This window comes from Tenrec ecaudatus, chromosome 4 (assembly GCF_050624435.1).
Source record: "Tenrec ecaudatus isolate mTenEca1 chromosome 4, mTenEca1.hap1, whole genome shotgun sequence".
Lineage (NCBI taxonomy): Eukaryota > Metazoa > Chordata > Mammalia > Afrosoricida > Tenrecidae > Tenrec > Tenrec ecaudatus.
The window spans coordinates 24,240,925-24,261,612 of NC_134533.1; the positions used below are offsets into that span (position 1 = coordinate 24,240,925).

Below are 20,688 nucleotides of genomic sequence, written 5' to 3' on the forward strand. Positions count from 1 at the left end.
CTTCATTTTTTTCTGTACCTCTGTCCTTTCATGCCCCTCTTCATTAGCAGAAACAAAAAGAAGTTGCATGGAGTGAGGTCAGGTAAGTAAGATGCCTCAGGCAAGAGAGGCATGCTGGACTTGTTTTTTGTCCCAAACTGGCTCATTGAGTTTCCTTTAAAAAGAAAATAGTTCAATCAGAAATATATATATTTTTTCCTCTTTAGGTCAGTGCACCTGCTTAGTCTTCAAGGGTAGCCAGGACTGACCTATGAGAACTTTATTGGGGAAACCTCACCTCATCCACCCTTACAGCTCTGATCTTATCCCATCAGACTTCTCTTTGATCCCCAAACTCAAAAGAGCATTTCAAAGGAACACGTTTTGAGTCTCTTGAGGATGCCCAGAGGGCTGTTTTCAGATAGTGTGAATCAAAGTGCACAGTATTCTCTGGGGGAAAGTTAGGAGAGGTAGAACCACTGCCTTCAGAAATTCATAGACCTAGATGGAGGTTATGTCAAGAAATAATAGCAAAAAAAGAAGAAAGAAAGACAAACTTCACATTTTGACATTTTTGTTTAATAAAGGTTTTTATGATTTTTTTTTTTTTTTTTTTGCTAACAGTTCTTTTTTACTTGGTCTCATACCAACTCAGACTGCCCCGGGGTATAGTCTCATTCCTAATGCATCCCGTAAGTGACACCTCTGGGCAGGTCAGAACATATGTATATGGTTCTTCGTCAGCTTTACCGTTGTGCAGGGGAAGTTTCAAGCCTTTCAGTGACAAGACGCTAAAGTGAAAGCCATTATGATGAGTTTGTTGTGACTAAAGGTTGGTTCAATCATTTCAAAGCGAGGGCAGATGCCCATAAAATTAAAGGTCAAGTGTGAGTTGTCTAAAGCAGAAAGCATCAAAAAAGGATGGAAGGAATGTGCAGTCACTGTACCAAAAAGAATTAGCCAGTGTTCAATCGTTTCAGAACAGAATATGATCAGGAACCCTTCGTATTGAAGGAAGAAGTCCAAGCTCCACTGAAGGCACAAGCTAAAAGACCAAGGCTCCGGAATTGACAGAATGCCAACGTAGGTGTTTCAATAAACAGATGTGAAGCTGTAGTGCTCAGCTGTCTGTGCCAGGAAATTTGGAAGACAACTCCCTGGCTAAATGGCTAGAAAAGAATTTTGTGCCCATTCCAAAGAAAGGTGACCCAACCAAAAGCTGAAATTATCTAACAATATCATTACACTACATGCAATTTAAATTTTGCAGAAGATATTTTTTAAAAGGTTGCAGCAGTATACCTGCCAGAAATTCCAGCGCATTCAGCAAAGGACATGGAACTAAATATTTCATTGTTGATGTTAGCTGTGTCTTGGCTGAAAGCAGAGAACACCAAAAAGATGCTTACCTGTGTTTCATTGACTATGCAAATGCATTTGACTCTGGATCATAACAAATAATTGATAATATTGCTAAGAATTGGGATTCTGGAACACTTAATTGTGCTCATGCAGAACCTCTTTATAGACCAAGAGGCAACCATTCAACTAGAACCAGGGATCTGCATGGTTCAAAACCAGGGAAACTGTGCAGTGGGGTTGTGTCCTTTCACCACATTTATTCCCTCTATACACTGAGCGGTTGAGCTATCAGAAGAAGAATGCAGCATGAAGCTTGAAGGAAAACTCATTAACAACCTGCAATATGCAGGTGACATACCTTTCTTAATGAAAAGCACAGAGGACTTAAAGCACTTTTCGATGAACTTCAAGGACTGCATGCAACCCTCAGTATGGATTAAATCTCAACATAAAGAAAGCAAAAAGCTTCACAACTGGCCTAATAAACAACATCATGAAGGACAATATGCTTGGTAAAGTAGGTCAGTGAAAATGAGGAAGACTCTCAGTGAGACGGACTGACACCGTGGCTGTAACAAAGGGCTCAAATATAGCAACAATTGAGAGGATGGCAAGAAAGCAGGCAGCGTTTTGATCTGTTGTACACAGACTCCAAAACGACACTAATGAGTTGTCCATAAGTCAGACATTTGTGACCAGAGGACTTAGTGTATCTTCCAATGACTTATGTTCCTGGAAACATGATTTAATAGTTATTAACATTGTATTCTATTTGCTTTTATTTCTTTTTAATTAAAATTATTTCAGAGTTGAAGTTCTCTTTTTTTTGAACTCAACGAGCCACCAGCAGGAGAAAGATCTGGTAGCCTGCTTCCAGAAAGATCTACAGCAGTGGTTCTCAACCTTCCTAATGCCGCCACCCTCATGTTGTGGTGACCCCCCCCCCCCCCCAACCATAACATTATATTCGTTGCTACTTCATTGCTGTCATTTTGCTACTGTTATGAATCTGGTGACGCCTGTAAAAAGGGTCCTTCAGCCACCAAAGGGGTCACGACCCACAGGTAGAGAACCACTGATTTACAGTCTTCTAAATCCTGTGGGACAGCCCTACTCTGTCTTTAGGGTCAATGTGAGCCCATGGCTTTCTGCATGTGTGGCACTATCTCTAAGTGCTTATCTAGAGGTGGGATTATTCTGTTTTTTTTGTTTTGTTTTGTTTTTCATGAACATGGAGCAGCTATATCGACTACTGAAGACAACTTGTTAGCTGTATGAAAGACGTTTGAGGGTACCATTCTGGCTGGCCTTGCAGGACTTGAACTTCACTGTTAGCCTAGAACCAAGGAGGTTTTTTTTTTTTTAAGTAAGTTCGTCAGCTTGTTAGTTACATAGAATAAATGAATGTCTATGTCACAAGCAGGGGAGATTAAGTACCAAAAGACACAATTCTTAGTAAGTCATTCTAATGTAACTTTGTTCTCATTATTCCTCCTTTTTAAGCTCTTAAGGTCATTGTAAATAAGAAAGACAACCAAACTAGGTAGTGTAAGAAGTTTGTCACCAATCGTATTCCCCTTATTCACGCTGCAAAGTTCTATGGGCTGGGAATGTAGCCTTCTGAATTTTTTTCTGTTCCTTTTCAAATGCACTTGTATATTTATGTACGGGTATCATTTCCCCCCTTTTATGTTTTAGTAGAGATGTCATACAGGATATCGTTTTGTGCCAGTCCTTCGAGATCTGCAGTATTCTTTTTAATGGTTACATGGTGTCTTAGTGTGGTTATCCCGATCCACTATTTTTTTCTTTTATAGTTTTATTGACATGATTTACATATACAATTCAATAGTTCAGTCATATTAAAAAGAGTTGGACAATCACCATTACCATCTGTCCTAGACCATTTTTCTCCCTTGTACTCATTGTTAGTGGCCCCCCACTTTCCTCCAGCCTTCTCTGTCACAGTCCCAAGAATCCATTAATCCAGTTACTGTCTCAATGGGCTTACTTATACCTATACTGGATTTCAGCACTGTTTTTTCTTGATGGGTGCTCACATGGCTTTACAGTTAGAGTTAAGCTTAAAAAATTTTGTGTGTGTGCAAATTCTAGTTCCTCATTCCTGGGCCTGGAGAGATTTGACATGGTGAAGAGCTGACCCTCTAACAGGCAAAACCATGCAGCATCAACTGACAATGGGTGCTTGAGTGTGCCTAAAGCCAGAGCCACTTAAGTTTACTCAGTAAAGTTGTATGCACGTAGAGCCAAGGGGCCTAAAGGAAAACGGTGTGTTGTTATGAAAATAACTAGCATGAAATGAACAGGGGTTCTCTCAAACCCCTGAAAACATTCAGGAGGTAGAGAGATAAAATTTTGGTTTAAAGAAAGACCAGCAAAGTCTGTCTGGTTTGTTGCCTGGCTTTGAGAAACGTGCATCCTTTTTGGTATTGGGTTTCCATTTTGCAACTGGTATTAATGTCTGAACAGTGAATTTTAATTAGAAACTATGTCAAATTAGCTATCTTTATGTGACAAGTTGTTTTCCCAGGATCCCACAACATATGCCTGGTTCTGGGTGCTTTCATTGCTGAGCAATTTATGGTGTGAACGAGATCCATTCACCATACTCTCACCCACTTCATTTTTCACCTGACTTTGCACTAGCAGGTGCCTGCATTTCAAACCAAAGGTCTGACATCTCTTCTCCCCCCCCACCCCCCCTAAGGCTCTAGAGGAGAACCATCTGGGTGGATCAAGTAAGGCAGCATGCCGCTTTGGATGCCTTCGAGGACCGAGTTAGTAGAACCAGGATGTATTGTTTACCAAATTCCTAGCCATCTTCTTATAAGGAACTCCTGTCTCCTGCCTTAAGAATTGCTTACCTTTTGAGCGCCCTCAAAAGAACACAGCCCCTTGACAGACTGAAGTCCAGTGGATGCTTTCTCTCCTTGTCACAAGTCCCCAAATAAGAAACCTTCCCCCTGGATTGAGTTGTGGGAAACCCCCTAAGCTCGCCAAGGCATCCACGTTCTTCTCCCTCCCGGAGTCAGACTGAGTGTTGTGTTTTGTAGGCCACTTCTGGTTTGCCTTCAGTTTGACACACACACCACACTCACCGCACCCCAGGAGCTTTGCTTTTCTGGGGACTGACATCACCTCCCCTGGAGCCTCTAGACTGCTGCTGGCGCGTCCTGAGGGGACCAGTCTTTGACCTGCACAGTCGGCCAGGCTTGGGAAGGTAGGCCTCCCCTCTTCTCAGCGCCACACCTCTGGGCGCCTTCCTGCATGTGGCCTTGACTGACTGGGCTGCAGTGTACAGGTGCCACTGTGACAGTAGCTTTTCACCCTTTCCCAGCTAGCCCCTCATGAGAATGTAGGCTCGTGGAGCAATAATTCATGTGTAGGTGGTCGGTAAGGAAAGTTTTAACAAAGGAGTTGGTTAAGAAGCTGATTTATTTTTTTGCTTCACTCTCTTGTCATGTGCTGAGTGGGGGCGGAAGAAGGAGGGAAGGGTGGGGAATGGTGCTGCTGAAAGCATTTATCTTCATTCCTGCCATCTCCCAGTGTTTATTCCCCTGTGATCGACAGATGAGGAAAGCTGCCCGTCAAACCCACGTTCAGCACATTTCCATTTCCCTTCGCTGCAGAGTTGAAGCTTTTGAGTCTGCATCCTCTTTGCAGCAATAAAGGTCGTTTCCCTCCCGCTGCTGACAAGCCCAAGACCCTTTGGTCCCATTCCACTCACTTGTGCTTCACCAAACAATAAAAGCAGCAGGAGACCAGTGATTGGTGAGAATTGTTCGGTGTGTGAGTCGGCGGTCGTGCTCTTTCTCTTTTTTTTTCCTCTCGTCCCCCCTCCCCACATTCATATATTCATTCATATTCTCTCTCTCTCTGCCTATCTGCTGAGGCACCCCTTAAGCAGCTCCATTGTATCCCAGTGACAGGAGCTCTCCTCCCGGCTTCACCCAGGGACCCGCCAAAGCCAGAGTCCTGGCAGCGACAGAGGTTGCTGGGATTAAATATAGGTGAATGCCAGGTTGTAGGGGAGGTGAAAGTAGAGGTAGGGTCATTCTTTATACGCTTAACCACCTGCATGTCTTCTGCAGAGGTAGAGGTTTAGAGGAAACTCCTGCCTGGTAAGAATGAAGGCCAGGTTTTCCGGTTTTGTTTGGAGGGTATTTGGGGTTTGGGTGCCCCGACCTCAATTCCCCCCTGAATGCTGTGGGTTTGGGAATGCTGTTCCTAATAATCATTCAACAGCATGTGTTCCTGTGGGCTTATTTGTTTTTGTCTTAAATAATGTTTGTGGGTGGAAGAAAGGTAATGATATTCATTTCTTTGAAAATGGATGTTCTGCTTTCATAATTACTTGTCCCAATTACATCATTAGTGTAAGTATAGGTAATTGCTTCATTAGGACATATGTATTGAAGAAGGGCAGGTCTACAGTGGTGATGCACAGGGGCATCTTCATATCTTAACTTCAGAGAGCCACCAGTTACCTTGCCAACCACCAAGATAACACATCTGATTTTACCGTTAATGCACATCTGACTGGCAGGAACCAATACGTAGGGATGAGGTGAGAGTATTTACAGGCTGACGGTTAAGGCATGGCAACACTCTCGGAGGTTTGGCAGGTGCGCAACGTTGTTAGCTTCCATCCTATGATCTGATGTGGTCACCCTCCATTTCGACCTGACGCGGAATTTCATATAATGATTAGGTCATTAAAAGCTAACCATGATGTGGTAAAGAAAACTGATGGTGCCTGGCTATCAAAAGATATAGTGTCTGGGGTCTTAAGGACTTGAAGGTAAACAAGCGGCCATCTAGCTCAGAAGCAACAAAGCCCACATGGAAAAAGCACACCAGCCTGTGCGATCATGAGGGGTTGAAGGAATCCGGTATCAGGCATCATCAGAACAAAAATCTTACCATAGTGAATGAGGGAGGAGTGTAGAGTGGAGACCCAAAGCCCATCTGTAGGCCACTGGATATCCCCTCACAGAAGGGTCTCAGGCAGGAGACGAGCCAGTCAGGGTGTGATGTAGCAACGATGAAAAATACAACTTTCCTCTAGTTCCTAAATGCTATACCACCCCCCACTATCATCTGAATTCTCCCTTGCAAGTCTGGCTAGACCAGAGGATGTACACTGGTACAGATAGGAACTGGAAACACCGGGAATCCAAGGCAGATGATCCCTTCAGGACCAGTGGTATGAGTGGCGATACTGGGAGGGTGGAGGGACGGTGAGTTGGAAAGGGGGAACCGATTACAAAGATCTGTCTATAACCTCCTTCCTGGGGGATGAACAACAGAAAAGTGGGTGAAGGCAGATGTCTGAGAGGGCAAGTATGACAAAATAATAATTTATAAATTATCAAGGGTTCATGAGGGAGGGGAAAAATGAGGACCTGATGCCAGGAGCTTAAGTAGGGAGCAAATGTTTTGAGAATGATGAGGGCAATGAATGTACAAATGTGCTTTACACAACTGATGTATGTATGGGTTGTGATAAGTTGTAAACGCCCCTAATAAAACTATTAAAATATTAGCCAAAAGCAAAAAAAAAACCCAACCTAACCATGTCCCTTAGTGAGGAGTCGTTGTAATGTATTAAAGTATTTCATAAAATAGTGCTCATTTGTTATTACAAACCATCGTATGTACCGTGAGCTTTTAATACGTCTGAGAAGTACAGATCTGTCTTGGAAGAAGTTCAGCCAGAATGCTCCTTAGAGACAAGCACAGTGAGACTTCATCTCACGTACTTTGGACAAGTTCTCAAGGGAGACCAGTCCCTGGAAAGAGACATCATGCTTGGTAAAGTAGAAGAGCAGCAACAGAGAGAGACCCTTGGCATGATGAGTTGACTCCGTGGCTCCAACAGTACATTTGTGAGGGTCACTATGCGTCAGAATCAACTTGATGGTACCTAACAGCAGGCTGTGTGGGGGTTGGTTCATAACTCTGGGTTATACATAAATTAGATGTTTTTAACTCGGGGATTACCCGTATTTTGATTTAAGGACCTAATTCTTGTTGTGAACATAAATCTGGGTAAATCTGCTACTCAAGACTTCTTTAAAGTGTTGAAAAGCAAGGATGTTCCTTTAAAGTACTAAGGTACCTTGAACCCTGGCATGGTATTTTCATATGCATGTGCAAGTTGGACATTGAGTAATGATTTGAACTCCGGGGTTGACGACAAATATTGAAAGTACCATGGACTATCCAAAGAACAACACACCTGTCTCTGAAGAAGTACATCCTTAGAAGCACGGATGGCGAGACTTTGTCTCACTAGCCTTGGACGTGCTCAGTACAGTGAAGCACGGCCCTTGATGAGAGGCACCGACCCAGTGACTGCAAGGATGAGCTCACACACGTCAACGACTGTGAGGATGCACGGGACTGGGCAGTGTCTCATTCCGTCAGAGCAACTGGACGGCCCCTAAACAATAACCATGAACATTAAGTGTATTTCCAATGTGCCGGGGGGGTTCAGACGACATAGAAAGATATTGCTCTTTGACTTCCACTCTCCACAAACTTTGTCATTCCCTCGTATAATGATTGTTGCATCAGTTTAATGACTGGCAGAACCGTTATTGAACACCCTAATTCTGGTAGACCCAACACCTCACTCAGAAGGTTTCCTACACCAGTGTAACAGAATGACACCCACATAGTGCCGGTTTCCCTGCCTGACATTACCAACAGTGATGTCCCTGATACTCCTTTGGGTTTTGATTTTAGCCTAAGATAAAGGGAAGCCTCCATTTCAGCTATAGGTGACGTACTTAGAAAGTGGTCCTGAGACCCTTTCTTTTTTCTTCCTGTTTGATCACCAGGTTTCTATACAATCTATTTTCTCTAAAACTAGATAGCTTATATTTACACAAACCCTTGGTTCTATTATAAGCGTACAATAGAATATTATTCAGCCACAAAAAGGAGTGGGGTTCAGAGGCTTCCTACAATGTAGGTGAACCCTGAAAGCATTATGCTAACTGAAAGAAACCAGACACAAAAGGCCACATTGGCTGTGTTTCCAATTACAATCCAGTGCCCTGGAAAGGCCAATCTGTAGAGACAGAAAGTAGACGTGGGAGTCCCTAGGCTATAGTGACTGCTAATCGGTAGTGAATGTTTTGAAAGTGGATGAAAATATTTAGAAATTAGATGGTGATGCTGGTGGTTATAAAGCATTCTAGCCATGGTTGCACAAATATAGCCATCTAAAACCCATTGTATCATGTATTTTAAATTGGTGAACTTAATTCTATTTTAATAAAGGCATTATTTTAAATAAACCAATGTATATTTGACCATTTTCCTCTGTCAAAACCATGAGTGAACTTGAAATGGGTCGGTGCCTCTCATCAAGGGCCGTGCTTCACTGTACCGAGCACGTCCAAGGCTAGTGAGACAAAGTCTCGCCATCCGTGCTTCTAAGGATGTACTTCTTCAGAGACAGGTGTGTTGTTCTTTGGGTAGTCCATGGTACTTTCAATATTTGTCGTCCAGGGCCCCAGACTATAGAATAATTGACGATGGTCTTACATTGGGTTGTTGAAGTGATGATAAGGTGACTAAGTGCTGAGTTAAGCCCTCTTCTTTGGGCAGATCTAGAGACTACATCTGAAAGAAGCTTTCTGGAAGAAAAGTAAGTGTGTTTCCGAGGCTGCCGTTGGTGGTGTATTTGGGGAGGAAGGCTAGGTCTCCATGTTCAGATAATGGTGAGTTGTTGTTTGCTCTAAGAGGAATTTTTCTTGTGGACAGAAGCCAATGTATAAATTTGCAAAGTGCTCAGGCGATCCATAAGGGAAAATTTAAAATAACCAAGCATAAAAACGTACAGAGGACTTGAGTAGGTAGTAGAGCATACCACAGGGAGGACAATGAGATAATAAGTAAAAGATGCCCACCAGTACACAACGTCATTAAAGAGAGACAAACGGATGCCAATGGTGGGCTTACCATGCTTAACTTCAAAGACAGACTGACATTTATATTGACTCTACTGTGGTGTTGGTGGTGCTTTTTAATAATAGCCTTCTTGAAATAATTTACGTGCCACGTAAGTTCACCATTTAGGAGTGCTCAGTGAAATGGTTTCCGTGTGTTTGTGGCACGGTGCAGCCATCACCATTATCTCTACACTTAAGAACATTTGTATCGCCTCTTCAAAAACCCCACACCTAGTCATCGTCACTGCCCCCGTCCCTCTCCTCCCTACTGATGTGTTCTGTCTGCGCCGATTCTGGACATTGCACACAAGTGGACTCGCACAGCATGTGGTCTTTGGGCCTGGCTCTGTAAGAAGAACTGGAAAGCATGGATCAGTTGTTCGGTTGCACCTGCCCTGGTACTTTAGACTCCACTCTGCTGACTAGTTAGCAAGCTGAATGTGTGCTCCCCCAGCCCCATGTTTACTCCACCTTCCCAGCAAAGGTGGCAGGGCTGAACAAGGCAGCCTCAAACAGCTTTTGTAGGCCTGGAATGTACTTTTGTCCTTTCCTTCTTTGCATCCTGCCCTCTTTCACCTTCCTCGAATTAGCTTTTTTGATAGATTTACTAATGATTCCCATTGTTCAGTACTTTGGCTGAACTGTTGAATCATACTCTTCATTTCCTTGCTCCTTGCACAGAACTTGGAGACAGGCTAAGAAGCTGTTTTAGAAAATTGTTCCTACTTCTCTCCAAGCAACAGAAGAGAGGAGGAGTCTGAGAGAGTCCAAGAGGGGCGTGCAAGCTATCTGCCTGGTCGAGCCCACCTACCGGGAGATAGCCATGACTCCTGGCATTGTATTCCTGGGCACATCCTGGAGGCTTCAGGGCCACGATCTGAATTGGAGAATGAGTCTTAGTAGCTTGATTTTGTTTCCTGAGAGTTGGCCAGAATCACTAGATTTAAGCTTCATTTCCCCCGGTTTTGTCTTTCATCAGAACAATCCTTTTTTTACTCTGAGGCTCTGAGGGGGAAAAAGAGTTCACAAACCTCTAGGTTGTATGATAGACAGTGAACTGGCTGTTGTTCAGGACAGCTGTTAGTTCTGTTGCCTCCAGAGAGAACTGGAGTAAAAGGGAACGTTCCCAGTGAATCTAGGGCTTAGGCAGTAACCTACCTGCCCTGGCTGCACAGTGTTTAAAGACCTCAGCTACCAAAAGGTCAGCAGTTCAAGCCTACCCTCTGCTTTGTGGGAGAAGGATGTGGCAGTTTGTTTTCATAAAGATTACAGACTTGTAAAATCATTGGGACCGTTCCGCTCGGTTCTACAAGGTCACTGTGAGTCACAGTCGATTCAGTGGGGTGGGTTTGCTTTTGGTTGTTTCTCTCTTGGCTCTGGCTTGTTATCTGTACCAGACACTTACAGTAGGGCCTCCCTTTGTGAGCCCTCAATGACAACCCTATATGTTCAGAGGAACTGCACGCAGAGATTAAAGTTGGTGATTAAAGTAATGTGGTCATTTATTAGACAGTGTTTGCCATTACTTTATCGTCATTGCTTCAGTAAGTTCTCCCAACAACCAGATCTAAGTTGTAGGTACTATTATTAACACACACACCCATTCTTTTGTTAACAGATAAAGAAACTAAAGTTCTTATAGGTTAAGTCATTTGCCCAACGTTACCCAGTAGGTGTTGTCAGGCAGTGGGAAATGAAGTGCACCTGCCTCTGGAGACTGTCTTCTCAGAAACCATGTCTGGACAGCAGCAGCTTTAAGATACGGGTTTCCCAAGGGTTTCCCAGCTCAGACAAGACTCCAGTCCATGGGAGAAGTGGAAAACTGGAAGGAAGATTGAATAGTGTCGTGTCTCTGATTGGTTCTTTTTCATAAGCAGTATCCCTAACAGTTGGGTTGCTGTCAGCAGCCAGCATTCCAGTGTGGGCCCTCTAAGGGTTAAATGTCACCTACATTTATTGATCTTGGCAGTTTATCATCCCAGGGCTATCCCCACATCCACCTCCCCTCCCCTCCCCCATCCCTCAAATAGTTGGTATATAGAGACCCTGAACTTTTACAGCCAGATAAGGGGGTGCTGCTGGCATCCAGTAGGTAGAAACTAAATCGCCTACCACACACAAGGAAGACCCTTCTAAGACGAGGTGTTCTCTGGCCCACAGTGGCGCAGTGTGGAGCCTGAGCAGTCCATTCTTGTATTCCGCGGGAGCAATCCCTCAGTGATCCTCTTGGCTTTGTTTTCAGAGGCTAAGTGCTGCCTATGTAAATGCTCGGTCCATTAAGTCGCTCTGGCACTTTCTTACACCTTCAGTTGAGTGGCGTGAGGCCTACCAAGTGATCACGCTGTTTTCATGGGTAATACTTTTTCTCCCTGATGTCTCCAAGAGACGGGCTCAGTTGGCCTGTAGCTCTGCCAGCAGAGAGCCCGGCGACAACACTCTACTTTGTGGCTGGCATCTTTCGCTCCCTAATCTGTGTACATGGCACTGAAAATTGACTCCCTGGTGCCAGGCTCTGTTCCTCCTTCAGCTCCCTGGCACCCCTTGTCAGCGAGCACCTCCCCAGCCTGTTCCCCACAGCGTGCCCATGCGTTCTCATTTGCATGCACAGCTGCTCTCCAGAGATGCTTCTCAGGGCAGGGACTGCACGGGATGCTGCTGCTGCTGGGGCTGGGCCCGTGCCCCCCGTACCCGTGTCTCCCTGTTGTAGACTCACAGCACTCTTCAGGCTCCTGCTAGTACCCCACCACTGTTTTCTCCTTGTACTTCCTGTCCCCTGCCCCAGATTTTAAGCTTCCAGAATGGGGGCTGGTTTCTTCCTTTCCCTCTCCCGGTTCCTAGCATTTTGTTCGTCGGTTCCTGAGAAAGTCAGCTTCCTGTTTTGGATTATCCGCTTTCCTGTTAAAAGGTGGGGAGGAAATGAAGAGGAACAAAGTCACTTGAGAGAGATTAGTGCGTACATAGCAAGGAGGCTGAGGACTGATGCAGAAATGCAGTGGAGTTGAGCCCCAGTCAGAATGAAGCAGAGTAATTCTCTCCTGTCAAATGGTAAACCTGAAACCAGCTGTAATCAATGTAGGTGAGTTTTCTGCGAAGGTTAAGTCCAGGGTATGTGTTGACCTCATCTCAGCGATGGGCCCCAGGAGCCTCTGAAGGGTTTGAGGTCAGTAGACTCATTGATGACCCCCCAGTGCCACCTCCTTCTCAAGCCTTCGGGGTGGGGGTGGCATGGCTACTTGGGGTTTTGTTTTAGATTGCAGAATTTTAGACGTCGTTGTTTAGAGAGAGGTTGATTTATCTCAAGTATGTTTCTCAACTTTAATTTCACTATTACCCTTCCTAAGGAGTCTCTTCAGATGCCCCACCCCCAACCTGCTTTTTCTCCTCTCGTGAAATTTTAGTGTCAGCAAGCTTCAAAAGAGGTCATGGAAAAAAATCCATGCGCTCTTTGTTAACTTGCTCTGTACGATTTTGAAGCCCCCTCACATACTCTATCTAGCTCCTTTTGTATTCTGTGGCCTTTTGGAGAGGAACAATGTTTTGCACAAACATTTTGCTCCCCGTGCACTGCGTTGGCATGTAGCATGCTAGTATCATCATCTTAGAAATGAGCCATCCTTTATACCCCTGCCAGCTTGACACGGACCAGAGCGCCGTCAGGAAAAGGGTCTTCTGATGCGTGGTGGTCTGCAGCTTGAGGGCGGAGGGAAGGAAAGCACTTTCCTCTGAGTTCATGGCTTGGTGTGAGGGCAGGTTATCCCTCAACAGTCTCTTGACTGCGGAAAGAAAGGGAAGCACTGGCTCTTGAAGAGCAGTTTAAATACATATATAATTTTATACTGGTAGCAAGACAATTTTGCAGTGTGATGAGCAGAGGAGGAAGACGAGGGGATTCAGAAGCATCTAGGTATAAAATTGTCCGTTGTTCCAAGGCTAGTAAGCTTTAACAGGCTCAGTACCTCAAAGTAGGAGTTGGTTTGCCACAGGGAACACCATGTAGGTTGTCTAGCACACATTCTCCCAAGAGGGTTTGGCTATGTCTGATCAGAAGGGTGGTTGTCTATGAAATGCTCCTCGGAAGGAGGAGGAGGAGGAGGAAACGACATGTTCATGTAAATGAAATACAACTGCAAATTAAAGTGTCACCCTGTGTGGTTTTTTTAAAAAATCCATTTTTTATTTAATTGGTTACCAAGGAATAAAATGTCATGAAGAAGTATATATCTCAGAAAGCTAAACTGTGGGAATATTACAAGTGAATCTCAATTCAAGGACCTCCTCCTGGGGGTGAGGGGGGATTATAAAGTATTGCTTTAATAAAAATATTCTTAGGCTGCAAAGCTAGACTGCCGTGTTCCAATGCTAAGGACTCAGAAGCAGTCGGCAAACATTCCCTTGTTTGTTCTTTCCCGCCTCTCTGTCCAATCAGCTTGATGCGGCAGCCTCTTCCCTGGAGGGAGGGAGCCTCCATTTGCACTGTTTGACCAGGAAGAAAGTGATGTACAAAAGGTGGGGGGGCACCTCCCTAAGAGCACCCCCACTGCAGTGAGAACCAGGCCCCTGCTTTCACCTCCCTTCTCTTCTCGTGCTTCACATTTTAACCATAACTCACCTGTCTCCCAGACTGTGAACCTCCCGGCCAGTGTCTGTACCCTGCCTGCCACGCTGTGGGCACTAAAGAACTGTGGTGTAATTATGGCAGGGGGCTAGGGGAGGGCGCTGGATTTTCTTTCCCATGCAGTATTGTTCTTTGTGGGAAACATACCTGGTTTTTCTTGGAGACAAGAATTTGACAGATGGGACTCGTCAGCTTCCTTCATCCCAGCCCTTCCTCTCCCAACTCTCTTCCTCACCACAGTATTGTGGTCTGTTGTGCAATGGAAACATGTCAATAAATAATGTAATATGCTCCCTTTGTCTCCCCACACAACACCAGGTGCTGTGATTGGCGATGGGCAGTCTGCCGTGGCCAGTAACATTGCCAATACGACCTACCGGCTTCAGTGGTGGGACTTCACCAAGTTTGACCTCCCGGAAATCAGTAATGGTAAGCTCCAGGACTTTGAGAACAGAAGGGCAAGTCGGGACCTCAGGAACTCACGTGACCCTGGGTTTTTCCAGTTTTCTTGTGCCATGTCTACTGTGTTCTCCTCCCTGACTGTCCGTTCAGCACACATCAAGCACCCACCCTGAGCAGCGAGCAGGTGTTGGGTACTGAAGTGAACACCAAGCTGAACGTGTCCTTTCTGCTCGAAGGTGTTGCAGACGCGTTGTTGTCAGGCCTAAGTCTGTAAGCTTGGGTGGATCTGAGAGAGCACAAAAGAAAAGGGAGTGTAGGGGCGGAGAGCCAGCCCTGGTGCCCCCTGAAGAAAGATTAAGGTGATGTTAAAGTCATTTATTAATTCGGATCTGAATGGAACAGAGCGAATGGCATGATTGATATGGGATTTACAAACATGTCTAGCAGTCCAATTTCCTTGCTTCTAGGGAACTACGCAAGCCCATGCCCCAGCTGTTCATTTGGAAGCACATTTTAGACATTCCACTCCCCGTCCTAGTCAAGGCCCTTCTCTCATACATCCTTAAGATGTGGCAGTGCAGCCTCTGCTTGACTATGACTGAGACTGTCCACATCTTCTGTCCAGATGGCTAACCCGTCACCACTGAATCCTGTTAAAATGTCCTTCCTTAAACCATGCCACTGTTACCCTGGTCTCTTCCTCTCATTGGTCCAAGTCCACCTCGGAAGCACCATAAACAAATCTAGTGGTTCCTCTTCCAAGTGACCTAAGCCCCAAACCTTTGCCATCCAGTCAATTCCAATGCATAACAACCCTATATAAGGTTTACAAGAGCTGTAAATCATTACAGGAGCAGACAGCCTCATCTTTCTCCTCAGGAGCAGCTGGTGGGTTTGATCCACTGACCTTATGGTTAGCAAGGCAGTGCTTATCCCACAGCACCACCAGGGCTCCGATTTTTGTTTCGTGTTTTTTTTAATCGTTTTATTGGGGGCTTGTACAACTCTTAACACCATCCGTCCATCCATCCATTGTGTCACGCACATTTGTACATTTGTTGCCATCATCATTCTCAAAACATTTGCTTTCTACTTGAGCCCTTGGTATCAGCTCCTCATTTTTCCCCTCCCTCCTCGCCTCCCTCCCCCCCAGGGCTCCGTTTCCAAGCAACAGTCTTCCATATATACATATCTTCACTTATTGAAGATCAACTGTTAAGTCTTTCTTGGCAGGCCAAACTTATTAGATGTCTTCTGATTTGGTTCCATATCCTTGTCAATTCTGTTCGTTTTCCCTTTCGATATCGGTACCCTCAAACAGAATAGCAGGCTCCGGATCGAGCTGTGTAATGCACAGGACCCTGTTGCTTTGGGCAGTTGTAGTGCAGCCTAAGGTTTCTGCATTTTTCTGATGTCACTGCTGTGTGTGCACCCAGCCACAGCTCCTCAAGGGCGAGCCGCCACCATTCTGTAACTGCTTACTGAGCTTCTCTCTGTAAACACCAGAGCAGCTTGGTGTTTGTTTCTCTTCCATGTTATCTGGGTGGTGTCTGTAGTGCCCGGTTCTGCCTCTCAGCATCGCTTGGAACTTGGATTTAGTCCGTCTCTCTGAGTCTTCCATCAAGTGATAACTCGATTAGTGCGCGTTCTCTGTCTTCCTTTTGGTGAATCAGTCAGGCCGTTGCACCAAGCGCAGTGGTAGGGTACTGTGTGCTCCTCGGCGATGATGGTGGCCGTCGACTAACCTCCTGGGCTTTGGTGACTCGTGTCCAAAGCTCACCTTTTTCTTCTTTGCCAGTTGGAGCTTGTCAGATGCCTTAAAGAAATCAAGGTATTTTCTGGCTGATATTTCCCTGTATGCAATCTGGAAATCCTTAATCTTCATACCCCATTCTTAGAAAAGCCTCATTGAAGTTACCCCCGTCTCTTTTTAAGTGCTCAGCAGCCACATGTCCAATAACCTGGTCTTCGGCTCTGCTGGGGATCTTTGCCGTGGACCTCTTCTCTTACTGGAATCCACCTCTTTTCTACTACCTCAGGCTCTCTGGACCAGCCCTGTCGTGCCAGCTTTTATTTAGTTACTGTTGTTTCTTCATTTTGTCTCGGGCTTTTCTTGTAATTTGAAATAGGTGATACAGTTATAGTTTGAAAGGTTTCCAAGAGGAAAGAATTTAAAAGAAAGAAAGCATACACAATGAGAAGTCTTCCAGTAGGACCCCAGCCACCTGCTGCTCTCCCCAGAACCCAAACTCCCCTTCACGCTGTGCGGTCAACAGTGTGGCAGATGCTTACCAGCAGACACACATTTCTCTTTTCTGCATTACCACACTCTCCTATACTTTGCTTTCTTCATCTTTTAATTTAGGTTAGAATTATCAGTGATTTATTAAATGTATCATTAATCATGAAAGCGCTTACTCATCCCTTTGTATAACTTCCTAGTGTGGCCACTTGGTGTGAATGCACTGTCAGTCTGTCTTGTCTGTTTAAATCCTTTTATTGGGGCTCTTACAGATTTTTAAAAATCATTTCATTGGGGGCAGCACTGTCCGTTTTTTTGCCAGTCTTTCTGGATTGAACACTTCTTAAAGGGGTTCAGTCTTTGGCTGTGCAAACTGGGCCACAACCAGTGAATTTCCACATGTGCAAATACAGCTAAGCGGGTACGTTCCTGGAAATGCCCTGCAGGGAGAATGAAGAGCGTGTGCTCACCATGACTCTGATGGATACCCCAATTGCTCTCTGAGGGGGTTGTGCCAGTTTCCCTCCTACCTGTGATTTCTGAAAGCAGTTTCCCTAGCCCTTGCTGATAGAATGTGTTATCAAATGTGGGGATATCTGAGAGGCTAAAGAGAATCATGCTACAGTATTTTAAAGCTTGCATTTCTGACAGCCCCAATGAGCTCGCCCACCTTTTCCTAGAATTCAGAGCCATTGATTGGTGTCGCATCCTCCTGACCTCTCCTTGCACTGTTCCTGTTTTTCTGTTTTATTTTACTGGTCTTCCAGTCAGATCAGACGAAGCACTTCATCAATCAAGACAACTAACTTCTAATAAGAGATTCTTGTTTGATATTTGACTTTGGTAAAGGTTATTTTTATCACAGTTTTAGCAAGTTGTTAAAATTATCCATCTTTCCTTTTATGGTCTCTGGGTTTTGTGTCATTGTTAGGAGGATCTTTTTAAAAAAATCATTTTATTGGGGGCTCATACAACTTTTATCACAATCCATCCATCCATCCATTGTGTCAAGCACATTTGTACATGTGTTGCCCTCATCATTCTCAAAGCATTTGCTTTCTACTTGAGCCCTTGGTATCAGCTCCTCATTTCCCCCACTCCCTTCCTAACCCTTCCCTCATGAACCCTCGATAATTTATAATTATTTTGTCATGTCTTATACTGTCTGATGTCTCCCTTCACCCACTTTCCTGTTGTCCGTCCCCCTGGGAGGGGTTATATGTAGATCCTTGTAATTGGTTCCCCCTTTCTACCCCACCTTCCCTCCACTCTCACTACTGGTCCTGAAGGGTTCATCTGTCCTGTGTTTCCAGTATCTATTTTCACCAGTGTACATGCTCTGGTCTAGCCGGATTTGTTAAGGTAGAATGGGGATCATGATAGTGGGCGTGAATGAGGGGTAGCATTTAAGAACTAGAGGAAAATTATATGTATCATCTTTGCTACACTTCGCTGTTACACTGGCTCATCTCCTCCCAGTGACCCTTCTGTAAGGGGCTGTCCAGTTGCCTACAGATGGGTCTTGGGTCCCTACTCGGCACTCCCCCTTATTCACAATGATAAGATTTTTTTGTTCTTTGATGCCTATTACCTGATCCCATCAACACCTCGTGATCACACAGGCTAGTATGCTTCTTCCATGTGGGCTTTGTTGCTTCTCAGCTAGATGGCCGCACCTTTACCTTCAAGCCTTTAAGACCCCTAGCCGGACACCATCAGCTTTCTTCACCACATTTACTTATGCACCTGCTTTGTCTTCAGGGGTTGTGTCAAGAAGGTGAGCATCACGGAATGCCAGTTTAATAGAACAAAGTGTTCTTGTATTGAGGGAGTACTTGAATGGAGGCCCAATGGTTAGGAAGATCTTTTAGTACAGTTAGTATGTTTGATTTTTTTACATTTAAATCTGTGATGCGCTAGGCAAAGTAACCCCATTTGCAAACAGAGCACCTTCCCCCATACGGCTGCTCATTTGTCCAAACTTATTTGCAGAAGATAATGTATTTGTTTCCTATTGATATGTGGTGTTGCTGTCACTGTATTATTAATTTTCTGTGTCCATTTAAATACTGTTGATAATAGAGTCAGGCTCAGGGGAACCCCAAGGGTATAAAGTCATACTACGCCTTAGGGTTTGTGTGCCAGGATTTCCATCTTTTGGAAGCAAGTCATCGAGACTGACTTCCAGGGTGCCTCTGGGTGAATTAGAACCACTGGGGCCAGTAGATCAAGCTATATGGAGCCATGTGGTCCAGTGCTTAAGCATTCAGCTAGTGAGCTGAAAGTCAGAATTCCAACCTACTGGCGGCTGTCTGCAAGAGAAGACTGCTCTGCATGAAGACACAGGACAGGTCTGCCTTTAGATACAACATTCAGATACATTCCTGGACTGTTTTGCTGCAGTAATCTGGCAGTGTGATGATGCGGTAGTCCTCAGTGCTTTTCATTTGTGTTTCAGTCTTCTGGGTAGAACCTCCTGCCCTCCTGTTATTTTTGGTAATCCAGGTTTTCTTTCCAGTTCTTGCATACTTGCTTTTTTATATGAACTTTAAAATCTTTCTAATTCCCATTCCTGGAAAAAAAATCCCATTAGTATATCTACTTCAATCACATTAAATGGATAAACCAAGGAGACTCTATATTTACATTTTCTGTACACACATGGCATGATATTCTTTTTCCTGGTTTCATTTGTGTCCTGTTGTACACATTTCTTAATTTTCTGGTGTTGAATTTGTTTACTAATTGTGGTTAATATTTATTTCAGTCTCACAAACTTCTTTAAGTCATCATATGGAAATAGTGATAATTTTCCCTTATGCATCCCAATTTTTACACCTGTGATTTCTTTCTCTTGTCTGACTTAGACTGGTAGCATCAGAACAGTGTTAAGCAGTATGCTTTTAGTGGGAATTTTCATGTTCTTCTAACTTTAGCAGGAAAACATTCAGAGTTTTTCCATTAAGCAATATTGCAGGCTTTTGGGTTGAGCGCGAACTAGGTTATCATTTTAAGGAGATATCTTGTTTATTGAGAGCTGTTATCAAGAACAGATACTGAATTTAGTGGACTCTTTTCCACATCTATGAAGATGATCATGTTTTTTCCTCTCAGATTTAATAATAGGAGTTATGTTAATAGGTTTTATAATATTGAACTCAGTCTTACATTTCTTTATAAGTATTATCAAATTTGGGGATACTAGCAAATCTGGTAGATTTTTAAAAAAGAGTATTTTGATATTTTTAAAACCCCATCTGGTCATGCTATACCAGGCTAAGTCGAAAACTGTTGCTGCAGAATCCCAGGAACTTTAAGAAGCAAAAATATTCAGCTGTGACCCTCTTGTCTCTTGCCACGCCTTCCATCTCGGTCTGTGCCCTTCTGAAATGGTGCGTCCATCTTGCTAATGCTACCCTAAAGCACACTGTTCTTTGCGCCCCGCCACATCACAGTGGCAGCTCTGCCCCCTCCAGGGACTGACACTGCATTTCATGTCAGTCGTCTGAGTTTGGGGGAACCCAAAGAAGACAGAAGGGTCAAGATCCAGAGCTCTAGGGTGGGTGGGTGTCAGGCTTCCCAAAGAGATTCTCGTAGAACAACCCTTGCTGCCTTCGCAGACAGAGCGAGCAGGTACACTGTCGTGGTGGACCACAAGTCTTCAGTGCAGCTCTCCTGGCCTTCTCCTCACCTGATTAAATAACCAGCATCACGCTGCTAGAAGGTGGCCAAGCTGGAATTTGAACCTGGACAGTGAAGCTCAAGAGATTATGTGTTTAAGCATTATAAGACTAATACCAAATATGACTACCAAAGGAAAAAGGAGGCATTAGGTCCAGACCTTTAAAGAATAGGACCAATTACTACTTACTGCTGCAAAGTTTGAAATTATGAACCTGAGTATAAATAACATTGATAGCCAAACACTGAGATTCTATTTAAAAAAGAGTACAGATCAATCTCACTGATGAAAATCAATAAAAATTTATTAGCAAGCAAAATTAAGAGAATTGACCATTAAAGGAATGTATGGGTGAGTCAAAAAGTATGGCCACTGGGGGTGGGGGGCGACGTTCCTCAGTTCATACTGACAAAAGTTTCCC

The 20,688-nt window shown here is 44.3% G+C and overlaps 1 protein-coding gene across 12 annotated transcripts in view; it reads left to right on the forward strand.

Moving 5' to 3' along the window:
- AMBRA1 (autophagy and beclin 1 regulator 1) overlaps positions 1 to 20,688 on the forward strand; it is a 174,596-nt gene that overhangs the window by 123,793 nt on the left and 30,115 nt on the right. For all 12 annotated transcript variants that reach the window (XM_075545788.1, XM_075545787.1, XM_075545790.1 and 9 more), the window contains one exon: positions 14,260 to 14,370. In XM_075545788.1, the coding sequence (XP_075401903.1) occupies positions 14,260 to 14,370 (111 nt within the window). The remainder of the gene's footprint in view (positions 1 to 14,259; positions 14,371 to 20,688) is intronic.